Source organism: Euprymna scolopes, chromosome 38 (genome assembly GCF_053919585.1).
Source record: "Euprymna scolopes isolate OS-2025 chromosome 38, ASM5391958v1, whole genome shotgun sequence".
Lineage (NCBI taxonomy): Eukaryota > Metazoa > Mollusca > Cephalopoda > Sepiida > Sepiolidae > Euprymna > Euprymna scolopes.
The window spans coordinates 32442561-32470201 of NC_136519.1; the positions used below are offsets into that span (position 1 = coordinate 32442561).

General features: G+C 31.0%; 1 protein-coding gene across 1 annotated transcript in view; it reads right to left on the reverse strand.

The window, feature by feature from the left end:
* LOC145263120 (uncharacterized) overlaps positions 1-27641 on the reverse strand; it is a 154573-nt gene that overhangs the window by 76856 nt on the left and 50076 nt on the right. The window contains exons 4-7 of the mRNA XM_080120062.1: positions 27091-27331; positions 22208-22243; positions 20689-20769; positions 1990-2088 (exon numbers count right to left, since the gene is read on the reverse strand). Of these exons, the coding sequence (XP_079976188.1) occupies positions 1990-2088; positions 20689-20769; positions 22208-22243; positions 27091-27331 (457 nt within the window). The remainder of the gene's footprint in view (positions 1-1989; positions 2089-20688; positions 20770-22207; positions 22244-27090; positions 27332-27641) is intronic.

Here is a 27641-nt window from a genome sequence, read left to right on the forward strand (position 1 = left end):
TCAAGTTCTTTATATATCTTCAAATATTTATTCATTGTTTGGTTTGGCTGTTTTATAAAGAAAAAAAAATTGTTTTTGTTTATGACTTTGCAGAACATGAATGAGTTTTCCCAAGGGAAAAGAAAAAAAAAATACCAACATCAATGTTTGGTGCCGACAAGAAGACAATATCTTCACACAGCTTAATCAGGGATCAACAGGGGTACAATCAGGGAAACAGAAATCAGAAAGAGAATTCTATTGACAGGGTCCTAGGAAAGAAGCTGAGTAGAAACTCTTCCAGCATTCAGAGACCTCTACAGTGAAGGGGGTGAAATTTTGCTGATAATCAAGTGAATCAGGTTGTTTTTATTTAAAGGGTACAAATGCAGTAATTAGGGATATACTTTGGAAGTAAATAGTCTGTAAATGATAGATTCTATTCGATCCGTAGACAAGTACAACTACAGTTACGACCATTTGAAATTATAACTGCGTTCCATTAAAAAAAATCAAAATAATGCAAGAGGGATAAGTCCTATTCATACATTCATTAATTTCTTGCAAAGCAGTTCCCTTTTCATTAAGGTCCTCCATTGAGTTTTACTATTTATTTTAAACAAATTCAGGCATGACAAATGTACAAACTGTGATGAAACAAAAATATATTCCAAAAATCACGTAAATTGATAAAGATGTTATTTCCATGGCAAGTACTCATCTGAGCTCCAATCTCTGGTCCCACCTCACCAATCTTTTACAAAAAACACCCGTCTAGCTGAAACCACTCTCAATAATTTTCCCCATTCTTTATCTGTGCCTAAATGAAAACGTAGATTCCATGAACAAAGCTTCTTTCCTAGAACTGCACGCCTGTGGAACTCTCTTCCGTTTGCCTGTTTCCCACCTGATTACAACTTAGATGTCTTTAAGTCCAACATAAACAAATTCCTGATAAGCCACCCCCTTAAGTAAGACACTTTATCAAATCTCCGTTACTAACAATTACTACGGTATTATCCCATTGATTACCGTACACGCAATAACCCTTATCCCTGAGTGGTTTCCAGTCCTTGATAATTGGTGACTTCCATGTAAAAAAAAAAAGTAGTTTTATTATTAAATAAGAAAATCAAATTTTATGAGTAACCAAAAAAAGACTGTCTTGCCTGCCATTTTAAAAACAAGGTCAAGAAACAAACTCAACAATTCAAACTTGCGAGATTTATGTTGTAATGGCTACAAATTTCCATTAATTGCTTCAAAATGATTTTCTTTATAAAAATAAAACTACTTGATCAATTTACATGATTTTTGGAATACGATATTTTTAATTTCTTCATAGCTACATACAGATTTTTTTATTTATTTTTGCTTTTTTAATATAGGAGGAATTTTGCACACGGACCAAGATTATACCCAAAGTAGATGATGCTTTAACTCTCAATAAATAGCTTATAACATAATAAAAACTTAATGTCTTTAAGTAATCCTGTCAGTTCCATAGACTCTTATAATGTTAAGAGTTTGTTTCATAAAAAAATAGTGTAAGTCCAGAATTCAACTTAACTAAAACACAAAAATACATAAAAAAAATCTTTATGATGTACACACCCGTCATAGATCGAAAATGTCATATTCTAAAAATAAACCTAAATTGATCAACTAGTTTTTTTTTTAACAAAACAAAAAATAAAATTTTATAACAAAGTGAGATATGTTTTGGATCCGCCATGTTTAATAAGGGGAGACAATCTCATTCAAACTTTCAAGATCAACATCAGCCTTGTGATGGCTACAATTTCATATTAAAATTACTAAAAACTGTAAAACATTCTCTATATGAAAAAAAAAAAAAACTGAGCAATTTGCATGATTTTTGGAATATGACAGATACATGCATCATAAAGATTCTTCTGTACTTTTTTTAAGATTAGGTTGAATTCCGAATAAGAACCAAAAAACTTCAGAATTTGAAGTGAAAATCTAAAGAACTAAAAAAATAAATACCTGTCTTTGTTCTTGTTCCCGTAACAACTTTTCCTTCTGCAATTCGTTAATAATTTGCATCTTCTCTGCATTCCAAGTAGACATTATTTTTGCAAGTTGCTTAAAAAAAAAAAAAAAAAAAAAAAGTGAAGCAATGTGTTTATACTCAATATTTTCAAGATGAGGTGTTTTATCTTGAGACCCTATATCAGTAAGTAGAGATTATGTTAACTATTATAAATTCCGGGTTCTCCTGTAGCAGATGTCTCCCTGATTCTACTTTTGCTTTTTCTTGCTCATATGCCTCCTATTCCGATTTCATAGTAGCAGGCCGACATAAATGGACTTCTTTTTTTTTCTTTTTTTTTTCCTACAAAAACGGTCATTAACAATGTTTTTTTATGTGTAACATATTTTAAACTGATGCACAATAAAAATAATTCAATTAAAACAAAAATCATTTTTCTTATTTTTAATTATTTAATCAATTAATAATTCCATTTCTTACTTGATTACTAAATTTACAGTTATTCTAGCAAATTACCTAACAAATACAAAAAATATTGTAAAAACTGAATTTAACTTGAAAACACTATGAAAAAAAAAATAGCCTTTTAAATGTAGTAATCAATTTATTGCACAGTAAAAATAAATTAATAATTAATACAAAAATCATTTTTCTTATTCTGAATTATTTAACCAAGTAAAAATGCCAATTTTTACTTGATTACTACATTTCAAAAGCTATTTTTTTTTTAATAGAGTTTTTCTAGAAAACAAAAGTTCACTGATGTCAGCCTGCTGCTTCGAATTCGGAATAGGAGCATGTGACTGAGAAAAGGCGAAAGTAGAATCAGGGTGACATCTGCTACAGGAGATCCGAATTTTCGCAAGGGTTACTTAGATACGTGTCAGGATAATCTGGCAGTAAACAGAAATAAACTCAATGCGGCTGGTGTGATTGAAGCAAGGGTTACCGTCCCAGACAAAACACGCTAGAAATGCAGGTGTCGAATGATATTACATAGAGATGACATCACATGTTTTGGACAGAGAACAGAGTTTTTATACTGCCGGAACTGGGAAGTAAAAGAGGCAAGATGCATTTAAAAATATAGAGATAATCTAAGTGAATATTGCCTCAAGAGACTGCCCGTATGTCGACCATTTTTAAGGTTAAATAAGAAAATTAAGTAAAAAATGATCTACGTGATCTCTCCAATAAAAAGCAAATCTTCTGAATAAAACCTTTGAAACACCAGCAAGTTTCCATTGTATTTCGATTCAAGAGCAGATTTGTCTTCAGTTAAAAAGATTATAACCACGTGTGGAAAAGTAACCATCGAAGAATGAGGACCAGCGACTACACACGCATGCAAAAATATTTTACGTTGTTGATTTTTGATCGCTCATTGGTGATAACGCACAAGCACATGTTAATTGAAAACAACGTGTGCGAAAGCTTTAACTTTTTAAAAATGTTACAGAGGTGTTGGTTTACAGTATCTGATACCCACTCCTCCAAATTAAAAAAACGTGAAAAAAATATTCTCCTCTATGCAAGTAACCTCACCACCACTATCACAAAACAAACAAAATGCAAACACGGAAATCCAACGAGGTGTTCACGTTTCGTCTGTTAAATGGTGACAGAAATTATGTCATTTTTTAACATTTTAAGACTAAAATTTATTATGGAGTTTTAAAACGCTTGGAATTTATTAAATTTTCTCAATCTGTATAATTGAGAGATTGGTGGATGCTCTGATGAACTACAATCCCTTGTACCCCCTTGATGAAAATACCCCCGACAAACCCAAAAAGCAGCGAAGTCCCACTCCTGTCCCACCGACGAAATGTTGCATCCGTCTGTCTGTTTTACAAGTATTTTAATGGTGGATGCTCTGATGAACTACAAGCCCTTGTACCCCTTTGACGAAAATACCCTCAACAAACCCGATAAGCAGCGAAGTCCCACCCCTACACAGTTGAGATCCCTAGATGTAAGAAAGCCTTTTACTCTTACGGCTTCTCCAGAACTGCAGGACTTTGGAATTCTCTTCCGGTTTCCTGCTTCCCCAACTGTACTGACATGCAGAAGTTCAAGTGTAATGTGAACAAACATCTTGCTGCTAAACTCCCTACATAGTACCCCTGCAACTTAGGTCCATGATAGTAGCCCCCTACATCAAAGTGGCAACGTGCCTTGTTTGGGGTGAAAATGTAATTAAAAAAAAATAAATAAATAAAAAATATATGAATTAAGTTCAATCTTATGTGTACGAACTGCATGGGAGCAAGTTTTATCAGCTTCTTCCCATCTTAATCTGCTGTTAACTCTTAGTTATCACTCTTAGTCGAGTTTACAACAACAGTTATATCCATTGTGCCATGTTATATGTTGGGCTCTCACTAGCTAGACCCTTCTAAGGATGCAGATGAATGACATGGCTATTGTTTGGTGGATTTGTGGTGTGCCTTCCTGACAGTTACTCCTAACTCCCTGCTGTTGAAGATGCTCAGGCTGGAATTAGCTCTGCACTGCAACTATCCACAATGGTATAAACATGTAGATGTTCCAAGTAATTCACAATTGTATTTTTGAGTATCGCCTGCACCGAGGATTGAACTTTCAACCTCTAAAAGAGTGTAATGTACAAATGAATTTTACAAGTAATTTATTAACCACGTCATTAATCATCGCTCATCTAAAAAATTCAGAAACAAAATCTTTTTCCATATAATATGAGAGTGAAATGCTAGGCTCTCACTAGTTTGGTCCTAAGGATGCAAAGAAATGACACAGATATAGTTCCGGCAAATACAAGATCCAGGACACTATTAAACCAGGATTAAAATCGAAAGAAAGCCAAATACAAAATTTAGGATAATATTACACCGGGGTACAAATTGAAAGAAAGCCAAATACAAAATTTAGGATTATATTACACCAGGGTACAAATTGAAAGAAAGCCAAATACAAAATTTAGGATTATATTATACCGGGGTACAAATTGAAAGAAAGCCAAATACAAAATTTAGGATTATATTATACCGGGGTACAAATTGAAAGAAAGCCAAATACAAAATTTAGGATTATATTACACCAGGGTACAAATTGAAAGAAAGCCAAATACAAAATTTAGGATTATATTACACCGGGGTACAAATTGAAAGAAAGCCAAATACAAAATTTAGGATTATATTACACCGGGGTACAAATTGAAAGAAAGCCAAATACAAAATTTAGGATTATATTACACCGGGGTACAAATTGAAAGAAAGCCAAATACAAAACTTAGGATTATATTACACCGGGGTACAAATTGAAAGAAAGCCAAATACAAAATTTAGGATTATATTACACCGGGGTACAAATTGAAAGAAAGCCAAATACAAAATTTAGGATTATATTACACCGGGGTACAAATTGAAAGAAAGCCAAATACAAAATTTAGGATTATATTACACCGGGGTACAAATTGAAAGAAAGCCAAATACAAAATTCAGGATTATATTACACCGGGGTACAAATTGAAAGAAAGCCAAATACAAAATTTAGGATTATATTACACCGGGGTACAAATTGAAAGAAAGCCAAATACAAAATTTAGGATTATATTACACCGGGGTACAAATTGAAAGAAAGCCAAATACAAAATTTAGGATTATATTACACCGGGGTACAAATTGAAAGAAAGCCAAATACAAAATTTAGGATAATATTACACCGGGGTACAAATTGAAAGAAAGCCAAATACAAAATTTAGGATTATATTACACCGGGGTACAAGTTGAAAGAAAGCCAAATACAAAATTTAGGATAATATTACACCGGGGTACAAATTGAAAGAAAGCCAAATACAAAATTTAGGATTATATTACACTGGGGTACAAATTGAAAGAAAGCCAAATACAAAATTCAGGATTATATTACACTGGGGTACAAATTGAAAGAAAGCCAAATACAAAATTTAGGATTATATTACACCGGGGTACAAATTGAAAGAAAGCCAAATACAAAATTTAGGATAATATTACACCGGGGTACAAATTGAAAGAAAGCCAAATACAAAATTTAGGATTATATTACACCGGGGTACAAATTGAAAGAAAGCCAAATACAAAATTCAGGATTATATTACACCGGGGTACAAATTGAAAGAAAGCCAAATACAAAATTTAGGATTATATTACACCGGGGTACAAATTGAAAGAAAGACAAATACAAAATTTAGGATTATATTACACCGGGGTACAAATTGAAAGAAAGCCAAATACAAAATTTAGGATTATATTACACCGGGGTACAAATTGAAAGAAAGCCAAATACAAAATTTAGGATTATATTACACCGGGGTACAAATTGAAAGAAAGCCAAATACAAAATTTAGGATTATATTACACCGGGGTACAAATTGAAAGAAAGCCAAATACAAAATTTAGGATTATATTACACCGGGGTACAAATTGAAAGAAAGCCAAATACAAAATTCAGGATTATATTACACCGGGGTACAAATTGAAAGAAAGCCAAATACAAAATTTAGGATTATATTACACCGGGGTACAAATTGAAAGAAAGCCAAATACAAAATTTAGGATTATATTACACCGGGGTACAAATTGAAAGAAAGCCAAATACAAAATTTAGGATTATATTACACCGGGGTACAAATTGAAAGAAAGCCAAATACAAAATTTAGGATAATATTACACCGGGGTACAAATTGAAAGAAAGCCAAATACAAAATTTAGGATTATATTACACCGGGGTACAAGTTGAAAGAAAGCCAAATACAAAATTTAGGATAATATTACACCGGGGTACAAATTGAAAGAAAGCCAAATACAAAATTTAGGATTATATTACACTGGGGTACAAATTGAAAGAAAGCCAAATACAAAATTCAGGATTATATTACACTGGGGTACAAATTGAAAGAAAGCCAAATACAAAATTTAGGATTATATTACACCGGGGTACAAATTGAAAGAAAGCCAAATACAAAATTTAGGATTATATTACACCGGGGTACAAATTGAAAGAAAGCCAAATACAAAATTTAGGATAATATTACACCGGGGTACAAATTGAAAGAAAGCCAAATACAAAATTTAGGATTATATTACACCGGGGTACAAATTGAAAGAAAGCCAAATACAAAATTCAGGATTATATTACACCGGGGTACAAATTGAAAGAAAGCCAAATACAAAATTTAGGATTATATTACACCGGGGTACAAATTGAAAGAAAGCCAAATACAAAATTTAGGATTATATTACACCGGGGTACAAATTGAAAGAAAGCCAAATACAAAATTTAGGATTATATTACACCGGGGTACAAATTGAAAGAAAGCCAAATACAAAATTTAGGATTATATTACACCGGGGTACAAATTGAAAGAACGACAAATACAAAATTTAGGATTATATTACACCGGGGTACAAATTGAAAGAAAGCCAAATACAAAATTTAGGATTATATTACACCGGGGTACAAATTGAAAGAAAGCCAAATACAAAATTTAGGATTATATTACACCGGGGTACAAATTGAAAGAAAGCCAAATACAAAATTTAGGATTATATTACACCGGGGTACAAATTGAAAGAAAGCCAAATACAAAATTCAGGATTATATTACACCGGGGTACAAATTGAAAGAAAGCCAAATACAAAATTTAGGATTATATTACACCGGGGTACAAATTGAAAGAAAGCCAAATACAAAATTTAGGATTATATTACACCGGGGTACAAATTGAAAGAAAGCCAAATACAAAATTTAGGATTATATTACACCGGGGTACAAATTGAAAGAAAGCCAAATACAAAATTTAGGATAATATTACACCGGGGTACAAATTGAAAGAAAGCCAAATACAAAATTTAGGATTATATTACACCGGGGTACAAATTGAAAGAAAGCCAAATACAAAATTTAGGATAATATTACACCGGGGTACAAATTGAAAGAAAGCCAAATACAAAATTTAGGATTATATTACACTGGGGTACAAATTGAAAGAAAGCCAAATACAAAATTCAGGATTATATTACACTGGGGTACAAATTGAAAGAAAGCCAAATACAAAATTTAGGATTATATTACACCGGGGTACAAATTGAAAGAAAGCCAAATACAAAATTTAGGATTATATTACACCGGGGTACAAATTGAAAGAAAGCCAAATACAAAATTTAGGATAATATTACACCGGGGTACAAATTGAAAGAAAGCCAAATACAAAATTTAGGATTATATTACACCGGGGTACAAATTGAAAGAAAGCCAAATACAAAATTCAGGATTATATTACACCGGGGTACAAATTGAAAGAAAGCCAAATACAAAATTTAGGATTATATTACACCGGGGTACAAATTGAAAGAAAGCCAAATACAAAATTTAGGATTATATTACACCGGGGTACAAATTGAAAGAAAGCCAAATACAAAATTTAGGATTATATTACACCGGGGTACAAATTGAAAGAAAGCCAAATACAAAATTTAGGATTATATTACACCGGGGTACAAATTGAAAGAAAGCCAAATACAAAATTTAGGATTATATTACACCGGGGTACAAATTGAAAGAAAGCCAAATACAAAATTTAGGATTATATTACACCGGGGTACAAATTGAAAGAAAGCCAAATACAAAATTCAGGATTATATTACACCGGGGTACAAATTGAAAGAAAGCCAAATACAAAATTTAGGATTATATTACACCGGGGTACAAATTGAAAGAAAGCCAAATACAAAATTTAGGATTATATTACACCGGGGTACAAATTGAAAGAAAGCCAAATACAAAATTTAGGATTATATTACACCGGGGTACAAATTGAAAGAAAGCCAAATACAAAATTTAGGATAATATTACACCGGGGTACAAATTGAAAGAAAGCCAAATACAAAATTTAGGATTATATTACACCGGGGTACAAGTTGAAAGAAAGCCAAATACAAAATTTAGGATAATATTACACCGGGGTACAAATTGAAAGAAAGCCAAATACAAAATTTAGGATTATATTACACTGGGGTACAAATTGAAAGAAAGCCAAATACAAAATTCAGGATTATATTACACTGGGGTACAAATTGAAAGAAAGCCAAATACAAAATTTAGGATTATATTACACCGGGGTACAAATTGAAAGAAAGCCAAATACAAAATTTAGGATTATATTACACCGGGGTACAAATTGAAAGAAAGCCAAATACAAAATTTAGGATAATATTACACCGGGGTACAAATTGAAAGAAAGCCAAATACAAAATTTAGGATTATATTACACCGGGGTACAAATTGAAAGAAAGCCAAATACAAAATTCAGGATTATATTACACCGGGGTACAAATTGAAAGAAAGCCAAATACAAAATTTAGGATTATATTACACCGGGGTACAAATTGAAAGAAAGCCAAATACAAAATTTAGGATTATATTACACCGGGGTACAAATTGAAAGAAAGCCAAATACAAAATTTAGGATTATATTACACCGGGGTACAAATTGAAAGAAAGCCAAATACAAAATTTAGGATTATATTACACCGGGGTACAAATTGAAAGAACGACAAATACAAAATTTAGGATTATATTACACCGGGGTACAAATTGAAAGAAAGCCAAATACAAAATTTAGGATTATATTACACCGGGGTACAAATTGAAAGAACGACAAATACAAAATTTAGGATTATATTACACCGGGGTACAAATTGAAAGAAAGCCAAATACAAAATTTAGGATTATATTACACCGGGGTACAAATTGAAAGAAAGCCAAATACAAAATTTAGGATTATATTACACCGGGGTACAAATTGAAAGAAAGCCAAATACAAAATTTAGGATTATATTACACCCGGGTACAAATTGAAAGAAAGCCAAATACAAAATTTAGGATTATATTACACCAGGGTACAAATTGAAAGAAAGCCAAATACAAAATTTAGGATTATATTACACCGGGGTACAAATTGAAAGAAAGCCAAATACAAAATTCAGGATTATATTACACCGGGGTACAAATTGAAAGAAAGCCAAATACAAAATTTAGGATTATATTACACCGGGGTACAAATTGAAAGAAAGCCAAATACAAAATTTAGGATTATATTACACCAGGGTACAAATTGAAAGAAAGCCAAATACAAAATTTAGGATTATATTACACCGGGGTACAAATTGAAAGAAAGCCAAATACAAAATTTAGGATTATATTACACCGGGGTACAAATTGAAAGAAAGCCAAATACAAAATTTAGGATAATATTACACCGGGGTACAAATTGAAAGAAAGCCAAATACAAAATTTAGGATTATATTACACCGGGGTACAAATTGAAAGAAAGCTAAATACAAAATTTAGGATAATATTACACCGGGGTACAAATTGAAAGAAAGCCAAATACAAAATTTAGGATAATATTACACCGGGGTACAGATTGAAAGAAAGCCAAATACAAAATTTAGGATAATATTACACCGGGGTACAAATTGAAAGAAAGCCAAATACAAAACTTAGGATTATATTACACCGGGGTACAAATTGAAAGAAAGCCAAATACAAAATTTAGGATTATATTACACCGGGGTACAAATTGAAAGAAAGCCAAATACAAAATTTAGGATTATATTACACCGGGGTACAAATTGAAAGAAAGCCAAATACAAAATTTAGGATTATATTATACCGGGGTACAAATTGAAAGAAAGCCAAATACAACATTTAGGATTATATTACACCGGGGTACAAATTGAAAGAAAGCCAAATACAAAATTTAGGATTATATTACACCGGGGTACAAATTGAAAGAAAGCCAAATACAAAATTCAGGATTATATTACACCGGGGTACAAATTGAAAGAAAGCCAAATACAAAATTTAGGATTATATTACACCGGGGTACAAATTGAAAGAAAGCCAAATACAAAATTTAGGATTATATTACACCGGGGTACAAATTGAAAGAAAGCCAAATACAAAATTTAGGATTATATTACACCGGGGTACAAATTGAAAGAAAGCCAAATACAAAATTTAGGATAATATTACACCGGGGTACAAATTGAAAGAAAGCCAAATACAAAATTTAGGATAATATTACACCGGGGTACAAGTTGAAAGAAAGCCAAATACAAAATTTAGGATAATATTACACCGGGGTACAAATTGAAAGAAAGCCAAATACAAAATTTAGGATTATATTACACTGGGGTACAAATTGAAAGAAAGCCAAATACAAAATTCAGGATTATATTACACTGGGGTACAAATTGAAAGAAAGCCAAATACAAAATTTAGGATTATATTACACCGGGGTACAAATTGAAAGAAAGCCAAATACAAAATTTAGGATTATATTACACCGGGGTACAAATTGAAAGAAAGCCAAATACAAAATTTAGGATAATATTACACCGGGGTACAAATTGAAAGAAAGCCAAATACAAAATTTAGGATTATATTACACCGGGGTACAAATTGAAAGAAAGCCAAATACAAAATTCAGGATTATATTACACCGGGGTACAAATTGAAAGAAAGCCAAATACAAAATTTAGGATTATATTACACCGGCGTACAAATTGAAAGAACGACAAATACAAAATTTAGGATAATATTACACCGGGGTACAAATTGAAAGAAAGCCAAATACAAAATTTAGGATTATATTACACCGGGGTACAAATTGAAAGAAAGCCAAATACAAAATTCAGGATTATATTACACCGGGGTACAAATTTAAAGAAAGCCAAATACAAAATTTAGGATTATATTACACCGGCGTACAAATTGAAAGAAAGACAAATACAAAATTTAGGATAATATTACACCGGGGTACAAATTGAAAGAAAGCCAAATACAAAATTTAGGATTATATTACACCGGGGTACAAATTGAAAGAACGACAAATACAAAATTTAGGATTATATTACACCGGGGTACAAATTGAAAGAAAGCCAAATACAAAATTTAGGATTATATTACACCGGCGTACAAATTGAAAGAAAGCCAAATACAAAATTTAGGATTATATTACACCGGCGTACAAATTGAAAGAACGACAAATACAAAATTTAGGATAATATTACACCGGGGTACAAATTGAAAGAAAGCCAAATACAAAATTTAGGATTATATTACACCGGGGTACAAATTGAAAGAAAGCCAAATACAAAATTTAGGATTATATTACACCGGGGTACAAATTGAAAGAAAGCCAAATACAAAATTTAGGATTATATTACACCGGGGTACAAATTGAAAGAAAGCCAAATACAAAATTTAGGATTATATTACACCGGGGTACAAATTGAAAGAAAGCCAAATACAAAATTTAGGATAATATTACACCGGGGTACAAATTGAAAGAAAGCCAAATACAAAATTTAGGATTATATTACACCGGGGTACAAATTGAAAGAAAGCCAAATACAAAATTTAGGATTATATTACACCGGGGTACAAATTGAAAGAAAGCCAAATACAAAATTTAGGATTATATTACACCGGGGTACAAATTGAAAGAAAGCCAAATACAAAATTCAGGATTATATTACACCGGGGTACAAATTGAAAGAAAGCCAAATACAAAATTTAGGATTATATTACACCGGCGTACAAATTGAAAGAACGACAAATACAAAATTTAGGATAATATTACACCGGGGTACAAATTGAAAGAAAGCCAAATACAAAATTTAGGATTATATTACACCGGGGTACAAATTGAAAGAACGACAAATACAAAATTTAGGATTATATTACACCGGGGTACAAATTGAAAGAAAGCCAAATACAAAATTTAGGATTATATTACACCGGGGTACAAATTGAAAGAAAGCCAAATACAAAATTTAGGATTATATTACACCGGGGTACAAATTGAAAGAAAGCCAAATACAAAATTTAGGATTATATTACACCGGGGTACAAATTGAAAGAAAGCCAAATACAAAATTTAGGATTATATTACACCGGGGTACAAATTGAAAGAAAGCCAAATACAAAATTTAGGATAATATTACACCGGGGTACAAATTGAAAGAAAGCCAAATACAAAATTTAGGATTATATTACACCGGGGTACAAATTGAAAGAAAGCCAAATACAAAATTTAGGATTATATTACACCGGGGTACAAATTGAAAGAAAGCCAAATACAAAATTTAGGATAATATTACACCAGGGTACAAATTGATAGAAAGCCAAATACAAAATTTAGGATTATATTATACCGGGGTACAAATTGAAAGAAAGCCAAATACAAAATTTAGGATTATATTACACCAGGGTACAAATTGAAAGAAAGCCAAATACAAAATTTAGGATTATATTACACCGGGGTACAAATTGAAAGAAAGCCAAATACAAAATTTAGGATTATATTACACCGGGGTACAAATTGAAAGAAAGCCAAATACAAAATTCAGGATTATATTACACCGGGGTACAAATTGAAAGAAAGCCAAATACAAAATTTAGGATTATATTACACCGGGGTACAAATTGAAAGAAAGCCAAATACAAAATTTAGGATTATATTACACCGGGGTACAAATTGAAAGAAAGCCAAATACCAAATTAAGGATAATATTACACCGGGGTACAAATTGAAAGAAAGCCAAATACAAAATTTAGGATTATATTACACCGGGGTACAAATTGAAAGAAAGCCAAATACAAAATTTAGGATAATATTACACCGGGGTACAAATTGAAAGAAAGCCAAATACAAAATTTAGGATAATATTACACCGGGGTACAGATTGAAAGAAAGCCAAATACAAAATTTAGGATAATATTACACCGGGGTACAAATTGAAAGAAAGCCAAATACAAAACTTAGGATTATATTACACCGGGGTACAAATTGAAAGAAAGCCAAATACAAAATTTAGGATTATATTACACCGGGGTACAAATTGAAAGAAAGCCAAATACAAAATTTAGGATTATATTACACCGGGGTACAAATTGAAAGAAAGCCAAATACAAAATTTAGGATTATATTACACCGGGGTACAAATTGAAAGAAAGCCAAATACAAAATTCAGGATTATATTACACCGGGGTACAAATTGAAAGAAAGCCAAATACAAAATTTAGGATTATATTACACCAGGGTACAAATTGAAAGAACGACAAATACAAAATTTAGGATAATATTACACCGGGGTACAAATTGAAAGAAAGCCAAATACAAAATTTAGGATTATATTACACCGGGGTACAAATTGAAAGAAAGCCAAATACAAAATTTAGGATAATATTACACCGGGGTACAAATTGAAAGAAAGCCAAATACAAAATTTAGGATAATATTACACCGGGGTACAAGTTGAAAGAAAGCCAAATACAAAATTTAGGATAATATTACACCGGGGTACAAATTGAAAGAAAGCCAAATACAAAATTTAGGATTATATTACACTGGGGTACAAATTGAAAGAAAGCCAAATACAAAATTCAGGATTATATTACACTGGGGTACAAATTGAAAGAAAGCCAAATACAAAATTTAGGATTATATTACACCGGGGTACAAATTGAAAGAAAGCCAAATACAAAATTTAGGATTATATTACACCGGGGTACAAATTGAAAGAAAGCCAAATACAAAATTTAGGATAATATTACACCGGGGTACAAATTGAAAGAAAGCCAAATACAAAATTTAGGATTATATTACACCGGGGTACAAATTGAAAGAAAGCCAAATACAAAATTCAGGATTATATTACACCGGGGTACAAATTGAAAGAAAGCCAAATACAAAATTTAGGATTATATTACACCGGCGTACAAATTGAAAGAACGACAAATACAAAATTTAGGATAATATTACACCGGGGTACAAATTGAAAGAAAGCCAAATACAAAATTTAGGATTATATTACACCGGGGTACAAATTGAAAGAACGACAAATACAAAATTTAGGATTATATTACACCGGGGTACAAATTGAAAGAAAGCCAAATACAAAATTTAGGATTATATTACACCGGGGTACAAATTGAAAGAAAGCCAAATACAAAATTTAGGATTATATTACACCGGGGTACAAATTGAAAGAAAGCCAAATACAAAATTTAGGATTATATTACACCAGGGTACAAATTGAAAGAAAGCCAAATACAAAATTTAGGATTATATTACACCGGGGTACAAATTGAAAGAAAGCCAAATACAAAATTTAGGATTATATTACACCGGGGTACAAATTGAAAGAAAGCCAAATACAAAATTCAGGATTATATTACACCGGGGTACAAATTGAAAGAAAGCCAAATACAAAATTTAGGATTATATTACACCGGGGTACAAATTGAAAGAAAGCCAAATACAAAATTTAGGATTATATTACACCAGGGTACAAATTGAAAGAAAGCCAAATACAAAATTTAGGATTATATTACACCGGGGTACAAATTGAAAGAAAGCCAAATACAAAATTTAGGATTATATTACACCGGGGTACAAATTGAAAGAAAGCCAAATACAAAATTTAGGATAATATTACACCGGGGTACAAATTGAAAGAAAGCCAAATACAAAATTTAGGATTATATTACACCGGGGTACAAATTGAAAGAAAGCCAAATACAAAATTTAGGATAATATTACACCGGGGTACAAATTGAAAGAAAGCCAAATACAAAATTTAGGATAATATTACACCGGGGTACAGATTGAAAGAAAGCCAAATACAAAATTTAGGATTATATTACACCGGGGTACAAATTGAAAGAAAGCCAAATACAAAACTTAGGATTATATTACACCGGGGTACAAATTGAAAGAAAGCCAAATACAAAATTTAGGATTATATTACACCGGGGTACAAATTGAAAGAAAGCCAAATACAAAATTTAGGATTATATTACACCGGGGTACAAATTGAAAGAAAGCCAAATACAAAATTTAGGATTATATTATACCGGGGTACAAATTGAAAGAAAGCCAAATACAACATTTAGGATTATATTACACCGGGGTACAAATTGAAAGAAAGCCAAATACAAAATTTAGGATTATATTACACCGGGGTACAAATTGAAAGAAAGCCAAATACAAAATTCAGGATTATATTACACCGGGGTACAAATTGAAAGAAAGCCAAATACAAAATTTAGGATTATATTACACCGGGGTACAAATTGAAAGAAAGCCAAATACAAAATTTAGGATTATATTACACCGGGGTACAAATTGAAAGAAAGCCAAATACAAAATTTAGGATTATATTACACCGGGGTACAAATTGAAAGAAAGCCAAATACAAAATTTAGGATAATATTACACCGGGGTACAAATTGAAAGAAAGCCAAATACAAAATTTAGGATTATATTACACTGGGGTACAAGTTGAAAGAAAGCCAAATACAAAATTTAGGATAATATTACACCGGGGTACAAATTGAAAGAAAGCCAAATACAAAATTTAGGATAATATTACACCGGGGTACAAGTTGAAAGAAAGCCAAATACAAAATTTAGGATAATATTACACCAGGGTACAAATTGAAAGAAAGCCAAATACAAAATTTAGGATTATATTACACTGGGGTACAAATTGAAAGAAAGCCAAATACAAAATTCAGGATTATATTACACTGGGGTATAAATTGAAAGAAAGCCAAATACAAAATTTAGGATTATATTACACCGGGGTACAAATTGAAAGAAAGCCAAATACAAAATTTAGGATTATATTACACCGGGGTACAAATTGAAAGAAAGCCAAATACAAAATTTAGGATAATATTACACCGGGGTACAAATTGAAAGAAAGCCAAATACAAAATTTAGGATTATATTACACCGGGGTACAAATTGAAAGAAAGCCAAATACAAAATTCAGGATTATATTACACCGGGGTACAAATTGAAAGAAAGCCAAATACAAAATTTAGGATTATATTACACCGGCGTACAAATTGAAAGAACGACAAATACAAAATTTAGGATAATATTACACCGGGGTACAAATTGAAAGAAAGCCAAATACAAAATTTAGGATTATATTACACCGGGGTACAAATTGAAAGAAAGCCAAATACAAAATTCAGGATTATATTACACCGGGGTACAAATTGAAAGAAAGCCAAATACAAAATTTAGGATTATATTACACCGGCGTACAAATTGAAAGAACGACAAATACAAAATTTAGGATAATATTACACCGGGGTACAAATTGAAAGAAAGCCAAATACAAAATTTAGGATTATATTACACCGGGGTACAAATTGAAAGAACGACAAATACAAAATTTAGGATTATATTACACCGGGGTACAAATTGAAAGAAAGCCAAATACAAAATTTAGGATTATATTACACCGGCGTACAAATTGAAAGAAAGCCAAATACAAAATTTAGGATTATATTACACTGGCGTACAAATTGAAAGAACGACAAATACAAAATTTAGGATAATATTACACCGGGGTACAAATTGAAAGAAAGCCAAATACAAAATTTAGGATTATATTACACCGGGGTACAAATTGAAAGAAAGCCAAATACAAAATTTAGGATTATATTACACCGGGGTACAAATTGAAAGAAAGCCAAATACAAAATTTAGGATTATATTACACCGGGGTACAAATTGAAAGAAAGCCAAATACAAAATTTAGGATTATATTACACCGGGGTACAAATTGAAAGAAAGCCAAATACAAAATTTAGGATAATATTACACCGGGGTACAAATTGAAAGAAAGCCAAATACAAAATTTAGGATTATATTACACCGGGGTACAAATTGAAAGAAAGCCAAATACAAAATTTAGGATTATATTACACCGGGGTACAAATTGAAAGAAAGCCAAATACAAAATTTAGGATTATATTACACCGGGGTACAAATTGAAAGAAAGCCAAATACAAAATTCAGGATTATATTACACCGGGGTACAAATTGAAAGAAAGCCAAATACAAAATTTAGGATTATATTACACCGGCGTACAAATTGAAAGAACGACAAATACAAAATTTAGGATAATATTACACCGGGGTACAAATTGAAAGAAAGCCAAATACAAAATTTAGGATTATATTACACCGGGGTACAAATTGAAAGAACGACAAATACAAAATTTAGGATTATATTACACCGGGGTACAAATTGAAAGAAAGCCAAATACAAAATTTAGGATTATATTACACCGGGGTACAAATTGAAAGAAAGCCAAATACAAAATTTAGGATTATATTACACCGGCGTACAAATTGAAAGAACGACAAATACAAAATTTAGGATAATATTACACCGGGGTACAAATTGAAAGAAAGCCAAATACAAAATTTAGGATTATATTACACCGGGGTACAAATTGAAAGAAAGCCAAATACAAAATTTAGGATTATATTACACCGGGGTACAAATTGAAAGAAAGCCAAATACAAAATTTAGGATTATATTACACCGGGGTACAAATTGAAAGAAAGCCAAATACAAAATTTAGGATTATATTACACCGGGGTACAAATTGAAAGAAAGCCAAATACAAAATTTAGGATAATATTACACCGGGGTACAAATTGAAAGAAAGCCAAATACAAAATTTAGGATTATATTACACCGGGGTACAAATTGAAAGAAAGCCAAATACAAAATTTAGGATTATATTACACCGGGGTACAAATTGAAAGAAAGCCAAATACAAAATTTAGGATTATATTACACCGGCGTACAAATTGAAAGAACGACAAATACAAAATTTAGGATAATATTACACCGGGGTACAAATTGAAAGAAAGCCAAATACAAAATTTAGGATTATATTACACCGGGGTACAAATTGAAAGAAAGCCAAATACAAAATTTAGGATTATATTATACCGGGGTACAAATTGAAAGAAAGCCAAATACAAAATTTAGGATTATATTACACCGGGGTACAAATTGAAAGAAAGCCAAATACAAAATTTAGGATTATATTACACCGGCGTACAAATTGAAAGAACGACAAATACAAAATTTAGGATAATATTACACCGGGGTACAAATTGAAAGAAAGCCAAATACAAAATTTAGGATTATATTACACCAGGGTACAAATTGAAAGAAACCCAAATACAAAATTTAGGATTATATTACACCGGGGTACAAATTGAAAGAAAGCCAAATACAAAATTTAGGATAATATTACACCGGGGTACAAATTGAAAGAAAGCCAAATACAAAATTTAGGATTATATTACACCGGGGTACAAATTGAAAGAAAGCCAAATACAAAATTTAGGATAATATTACACCGGGGTACAAATTGAAAGAAAGCCAAATACAAAATTTAGGATTATATTACACCGGGGTACAAATTGAAAGAAAGCCAAATACAAAATTTAGGATTATATTACACCGGGGTACAAATTGAAAGAAAGCCAAATACAAAATTTAGGATTATATTACACCGGGGTACAAATTGAAAGAAAGCCAAATACAAAATTTAGGATTATATTACACCGGCGTACAAATTGAAAGAACGACAAATACAAAATTTAGGATAATATTACACCGGGGTACAAATTGAAAGAAAGCCAAATACAAAATTTAGGATTATATTACACCGGGGTACAAATTGAAAGAACGACAAATACAAAATTTAGGATTATATTACACCGGGGTACAAATTGAAAGAAAGCCAAATACAAAATTTAGGATTATATTACACCGGGGTACAAATTGAAAGAAAGCCAAATACAACATTTAGGATTATATTACACCGGGGTACAAATTGAAAGAAAGCCAAATACAAAATTTAGGATTATTTTACACCGGGGTACAAATTGAAAGAAAGCCAAATACAAAATTTAGGATTATATTATACCGGGGTACAAATTGAAAGAAAGCCAAATACAAAATTTAGGATAATATTACACCGGGGTACAAATTGAAAGAACGACAAATACAAAATTTAGGATTATATTACACCGGGGTACAAATTGAAAGAAAGCCAAATACAAAATTTAGGATTATATTACACCGGGGTACAAATTGAAAGAAAGCCAAATACAAAATTTAGGATTATATTACACCGGGGTACAAATTGAAAGAAAGCCAAATACAAAATTTAGGATTATATTACACCGGGGTACAAATTGAAAGAAAGCCAAATACAAAATTTAGGATTATATTACACCGGGGTACAAATTGAAAGAAAGCCAAATACAAAATTTAGGATAATATTACACCGGGGTACAAATTGAAAGAACGACAAATACAAAATTTAGGATTATATTACACCGGGGTACAAATTGAAAGAACGACAAATACAAAATTTAGGATAATATTACACCGGGGTACAAATTGAAAGAAAGCCAAATACAAAAGTCCAGGACAATATTACATTGGGGTGCAAAATATCCCACTTTTTTCTTTTTTTCCAAAACTTCAATTTATCGGTTTCTCACTGAACAGCATCTGCCATACTCCAAGTGTAAATCACCAATGAAAAATTTAACTGATAAGAAAAAAAACATTTCTTCTGCAGTCACTATTAAAGAATATAATATGATTAAATTTTTCAATTCATTTTCTTTGTATTTCTTTAAAGTACTTATTTGCATGGGGAAGGGTACATTTTACATGACATTATTTCTGGTCCATATTTGGTAAAAGTGATTTTGCCAGAAGAGTTATGTTAAGAATGATAAAAATAAAGCCAACACTTACTTTGTCAAGAACTTGTACCAACATCTCTTTCTTACGATTTGCCGAGACTGCAATTGCTAACTGTTCTTGAACATCAAGAGACTAAAAACAAAAGAATTAGTATTTCAGGATGTTAGGAGTTTGAAAAAGTGGAAAATGCAAGCTTACATATTGAGCAATTCAATAATAAAAAAAAAAAGTGCAAAGGATAAAGAAATTGAAAAACAAAACTTTAACCAACAGATATTTAAAAAAAAAAAAAAAAAAATTAAAAAATAGAATTTTCAAGAATAGAATTAAAAAAGAATTTTAAAAAAGAATTTTAAAGAAAAAATAGAATGTTAATAAAAATTAAAAAAGAATTTTAAAAATTTAAAAGAATTAAAAAAGAAAATTTATAAAAAAAATTTAAAGAAAAAAATTTAAAAAAAGGAATAATTTTGAAAAAGGAATAATTTTGAAAAAGAAAAAAATTAAAAAACGAATTAAAAAAAAACAGAATTTTTTAAAAAATTCTAAAAAGAATTCTAAAGAATTTTTAAAAAGAAAAAGAATTTTAAAGAAAACGAATTTAAAAAAAAAAGACTTTTACAAAAAGAAAAAAGAATTAAAAAAAGTAAATTTAAAAAAAAAAATCACAAATTATAAAAAAGAATTTTAAAATTAAGAAATTTTTAAATTTAAAAAAGAAATTAAAAAAAGAAATTAAAAAAAAAAATTGGAAAAAATAAGTGTGTTCTCTTAATCCTAGATTCCAGCAATATTTCAATATCTTAAAGGGACAATGATATTTATTAAAAAAAAAAAAAAAGTCGGCTGAGCGGTTCCCTTTATTATTTTTATTTATTTTGCTTTAGTCTTTTTCACCCCAAACAAGACATATTGTCAACTGGAACATAAAAGCCTTACTCTTTAGAATCATGTCTAATAATGGACTATAGGGAGTTGAGCAGCAAGATGTCTGTTCACATTATATTTAAACTTCTGCATATCAGTACAGTCAGGGAACCAGGAAACGGAGAGGGAATTCCAAAGTCCAAAGGGACCTCAACAGTGAAGGAGTGGGATTTTGTTTCTTGTCAGGTCAGTCTGAAGTATGTATGTCGTTGGGACACAAGTGCTATGAATTCATCAGAACACATTCCATTAAAGTACTCGTAAAACAGGTGCAGGGATGTAACATTTCAGCAATGGGACAGAAGTTGAGCAAGACTTATTAGATTTGAGACTCTTTTTGGTCCTATCTAAGAGTGAGAGTGGTTGATGCTTCAACCCAGATGTGGCAACAATATTCCATGCATGGGTGAATTGTGGTTTTGTAGATGTATAGGATACTCTCAGGTGTGAGTAATTTTAGTTTTACATTATAATTTATTAAGAACCTTTAGTTCGAACCCAACTGGGTTTCCCAGCGATTTGTACAAATTTCCACTTATCGTAATATTCACAACGTTGATAAAATAGAAGCAGCAGCGAAAATGTTGAGTGAATAGGAGGGAGGGAACAAAATCGTTTTTTTTTTTTTTTTTTTTGTACTTACCTTGGCATTAAGTTGTTCAATGTATTTCTCACAATGCTAGAGATAAAATCAAAAAAGAAAAAAATGTCACAAACAACGTCATATTTACATTCAAATAAGTTGATCAAATTTTAAAAACATTCAATCAAAAATCATGGATCAAAATAAGCGATGCCTGAAGCTGCTTAAATAAATCAAATAAATTTACAAACATTTTTCGGTATTTCAGTTGGTTATGAAATAAAGTTTCTCCATTTTTATTTCATGGCAACAACTACTTTTTTTTAATTTTTTTTAATGTAAATCGCTCCGGACAAGGCATGAAGCCACTTGATATAAGAAGCTAACAAGAATGATAAGTGATTATCAAAACTCTAGGAGATGCCTAGTGATCTTAGTCTTGAAAAAAAAAAAAAAAAAAAAAATATATATACGTAGAAGGAAAACAGTCAGCAGAAAAAGAGCTCCACAACTTTGCAGTTTGTGGAAAGAAATTATTGGAATAGAAAGCTGTATTAGAATGAGGTATTAAAACAACGATTTGATGGAGACCACTAGACCAATAAGTCAAAGAAGCTGGAACAAAAGAAGCAGGGAATAGATCAGATAATTTTGAAGAACATCTGACATAATAGTATTTATAGAAAAGACTGAGACTAGCAACATCACATCTGTGAGAGAGACTGCAGAAAAGAAAGGATGGTGCCAATTATATTAGAGATAGGTTTTACATTTCAAGAGCCTTCCAATAAAACAGATTTACCAACCCAAATATAATAATATCTCTATTAGATAAAAGGAACTTTGTGTGCATGTGCGAGTTTATTCCTTATGGACTCCTAAATAGCCAGGCCGATTTTTTTTTTTTAATTTACAGTGTTCTTAGATAGGTTTTGTATTGGAATGTCTTTGATAAGTACTGATAATTGAAAAAATCCAATGAAAGAAAGAACAGACGATTTTGATTAAAGTTAACGCCTTATACAGCCTAACATCACAAATACATTTAAGAAGTTTTATTCCCACAACCAAAAAGGCCAAACATAAAATCAACAGTAGGTTCTTTGATATGACAGCAGCGCATTTGAAATGAATGTTTCTGTTTAGAGCATAATTGAACCATGATACTTGAATTTTGCATTTTAAACTTTAAGGAAAGCCATTATATGAAAATAATTTTATAAAATCAATTCTAGGTTCTCTACAGTGCAATGTAAACTACAATGTAATGTAGACTAAGTCACTGCAGGGAGGCATGTGAAGCATCCTCTCAATACACTGCGGTGGGTCCTCAACTAGAGCAGGCAATTAATCAATTTGATTGAAAAATGGGTGATTTCACAGATTTCGATGACAACAAAATATGGAACGGTGAAAGTACTGTACATCCTCAGTCAATCCTGGACAACGTCAGATCTCCTTGCTAGTTTCATACAAAAAATAAAGTGAGTAGAGTTAAAGTAAAAGGGAATAGCATAATTATTCATTAAAAGATAGCGGATCAGGGAGAAAGTGAAAAACAAAATAACTATAGTGATAACTAGTACGATCTGTGTCCAATGTTACCCGAGAGAAATATAAAATAATTTGATATAAAAAATATAATAAAAATCGACCCAAACAAGTCATTAAGCCACTTGAAGCTTAAAAAATAAAAAAAAATGACCACCCCCTCAAGGTAAAAAACAAAAACAAAAAAAAACAAGCTAGCCAATGATATGTGTCAGGTGGATAGATTCCAACCCAGAAAATAAAAATCTTTCTTCCTTTGTCAAAAACTTCACTCATGAAATGTGAGGATTAAAAGGCAAAATAAAGGAAGTGAGAGTTACGAGGCTGCCGAAAGCAAAACCCAGGGTCCATTTTCTACTCTATAATAGTGCGATTCCAAACTAATCTATAATAGTGCGATTCCAAACTAATCTATAATAGTGCGATTCCAAACTAATCTATAATAGTGCGATTCCAAACTAATCTATAATAGTGCGATTCCAAACTAATCTGCTTTGAAGATTAATTTTGGTATATTTACTATTTCCTCAAAAATATCGACTCATCACCGATTGTTATTGTTCAACTTGCCTAAAATTTTCCACAACAACATCTAATATATAACTTTTTTTGCAATTAAAATTGCTCCAGACAAGGTATGAAGCCACTTGATATAAGAAGCTATAACAAAACCAGCCAATGATAAGTCTTGTATGGATCGATTCAGGCTCAGAAAACAGCAATTCCTACCCTATGTCAGAAACGTTGCTTATGGAATGTGAGGAATAAAGGATAAAATAATAGAAGTGAAAGTTACGAGGCTGCCAAAAGTAAACCAAGGGTCCACTTTCTACTCTTTATGATAGTAGATTAGTTTGGAATAGCACTATGAAGATTAATTTTGGTATATTTACTATTTCTTCAACAATATTAACTTTTATCACCGATTGTTTTTGTCGCAAGATTAGCATTTTTTAATGGCTGAAAAATCGAGAAGTCTGAAAAGGACCAATTTTGTGTTCAAATTTTTCTTAATTTTTACTTTCATGAAATTCGTGTTTTTTTTTAAATCCATTTTCATATTTCAAGAGAATGTTACAGTACAATTATCTATATATAGATATATAGATATATTTAGTCTAAACATTTGAAATTTTACATAGTGTATTCAGACATATGGCAAACGTTTTTAATTGTTTTTTGGCCAAAAATTTGGCTGCCAAGGAGTCAAAGTTCAAAAGATTTGACCTTTGTGATTTCTAGCAAACTATTCAGCCAATTTTGGGTCTCAACATTTGAAATTTTACATAAAGGATATTCAGACATACACAAGCTTTTTAATCAGTTTCTGGGTGAAAATTTGGCTGCCAAGAGGTCAAAGTTCAAAATATTTGACCTTTGTGGTCTCTACCAAACTCCTCCACCAATTCTGGGTCTAAACACTTGAAATTATAGATGTAGGTTACCTGAACATGAGTCAAACTTTTTAATATATATATATATATATATATATGCACATAAAGTTATGAACAGTACATAGGATCTGAGCAAAGCGTGGGATGAACTGCTAGTAATTAATAAAACAGTAATTTAAAGACAATGGTTCAGTTTGGTTGTTTTGTTTTATGGCATATCAACTCTTTTCACATTACTTAATACTGAATTGGGTCATTTTGGAGAAAGGTTTTATACTTGAAGTTATTATCTTCAAATATTCATGATAATTGGTTTCGTTGTTTTACAACATATCAGCTCCCCTTTCCTCAGATAACGTTAGTGAATTCTCTCAAAAATAAAATCTTTAAGAAATATCAGAAAACGTCTCCTTGTGTCTTTTCTACATGAAAGGAAGCTTATTTGTATAGCAACCACTAGATGAAACTGCAACGGTGAAGAGAAGCAATGAGGTCAGACATGGAGGATATAAGGCCCAAGTATGTATACGAAATCCTTTGGCAACAAAAACATTACAGATGTAATACTCTATACCGCTGCATTTTTTAATTTCAATAAATTGTTGATAAAAATATCTAATTCGTGTAGCCACGAGAAATACATGCAAGAAGTGTTTACAGAATTCTGGCGGACGTTTAGGAAATTAACACACCACCTCTAAATTTCACAATTTATATCTTTTTTTTTTTTTTCTTTATTCACATAAATCTGATCGATTACAAACTTAACTTTCAGATTAAAAAAAAATTTGAAAATAAAATTTTTTAGGACTTATTGTTGAGGATCAGTTTTCAATTATAATGTTCTACTGAAACACATACTTTGTGACCATCAGAGAAAAATATTGTGATTCTTATGCAATCTGTGATTATTCCAGTTTAAAAAAAAAAAAAAAGGGATTAGAGTAAATTTTAACTTTTTCAACTCGATAACGACTTTTACAGGTTTTCGATATGCCGTAAATAATATTTGTTTAGTTTAAATTAACTTGGTTAGTGATACATTTTGTTTGACGCTAAAATGGAGCACTGCCAATGAGACATTTACATTTGGGGCAGACAAGTAGTTTTTTTTTTTTTTAAATTCACAACAAATAATTGTTACAAAAGGCAAGAAATAATTTATTAAAAAAAAAACAAAAACAAGCATTTTCTTATAGTTGAGATTCTTTCAAGCGAGATGACACAGATGAAAGATGGATGAGATAGAGAGAGGAGGGATGAAAGAGGGTTTAAGAACGTTTCCTCCCTAACCCCTTTTTTTAGGCAGGAATAAACACCGGTCGCATAAAAGTTGCAACATTTTTCTTGGTTATGGTCGCAAAGTATGTGTTCAATTTAGTAGAATTGAAAACTGATACCCAATGATAAAAGTCATAAAAAATATTTTCTTTCAAAATTGTTTTTTTCATCTGAAAGTTTGTAATCGATGAAATTAACTTGTGGAATTTAGAGGTGTGGGGGTCAATTTCATAAATGTCCACCAGTGCTTCTTTATCAGAATGAAATTCAAAAATCAAAATATAGAATTTTATTTAAAACCAATGGTATCTACTTAATTGTCATGTTGCAGTAATGAACATATCCAAAAATTACAAAAAACGATAATGTAAAAAATTAATTCTTAATGAAAACAGTTTTTGAAGACAATTAGCGAAAATTGAGTTTTGCTAAATTGGCCTAAGATCTTCAAAGTTTCAGGAAATAATTATTTCCCCTGATACAATTCAATATCTCCAGGTTTAAAAATAATTTTTTTTAAGTAAAACTCAATTTTGCTAATTTTCTTCGAAAACTTTTCAATAATTTTCTACTTTTTTATCATTTTTCATAATTTTTGGATATATTCATTATTGCAACATGACAATTAAGTAGATACCACTGGTTTTACTTGAAATTCAATATTTCAATTTTTGCTCCAATAACGAAGACACACCTAAAAATAAAAGATGCCCTCACCCTTCGACGGAACCGTTCTTTCTCCAATTCTTCTTTTAATTTAATATTGTCCAAATACGAAGTGTACTGCGAGTGGTTAGTCAAAGGCATCTGTCGGTAGTGCGTAGTCTGAAGAGGGTGACTAACAGGTCCTGACAACTTTGTGGTAGCGTTATTGATGCAGCTGGTGGCACCAGGTTCTAACAGTTGCAGGTTAGCTTCCTCTGGTGTCAAGCTATTAGTTGCATAGTCCATCAGACAACTGAAAAAAAAAAAAAAAACAAAAGAAAAAAACAAATAAAATTTTTTTCAGAAAGTAATTAATTTGATTGCTAGCTTTGATGTCTCGAATATATTTTTGATTACAGATGATACATAAGATTTCGATTATTCCGATTACAAGTCTCATCTTGAGTATTATTTTCACCATGTTTCGGCTTTAATACAACCTCCAACCTTCTTCAGGTGCATCTTATTAAACTTTGGAAGAGTTTTGTTGAACTCGAGAATCTGTACAGAATTTCAAACAGAACTCTTCATTTAATCTACATGCATATTCCAGAGTTCAGTAA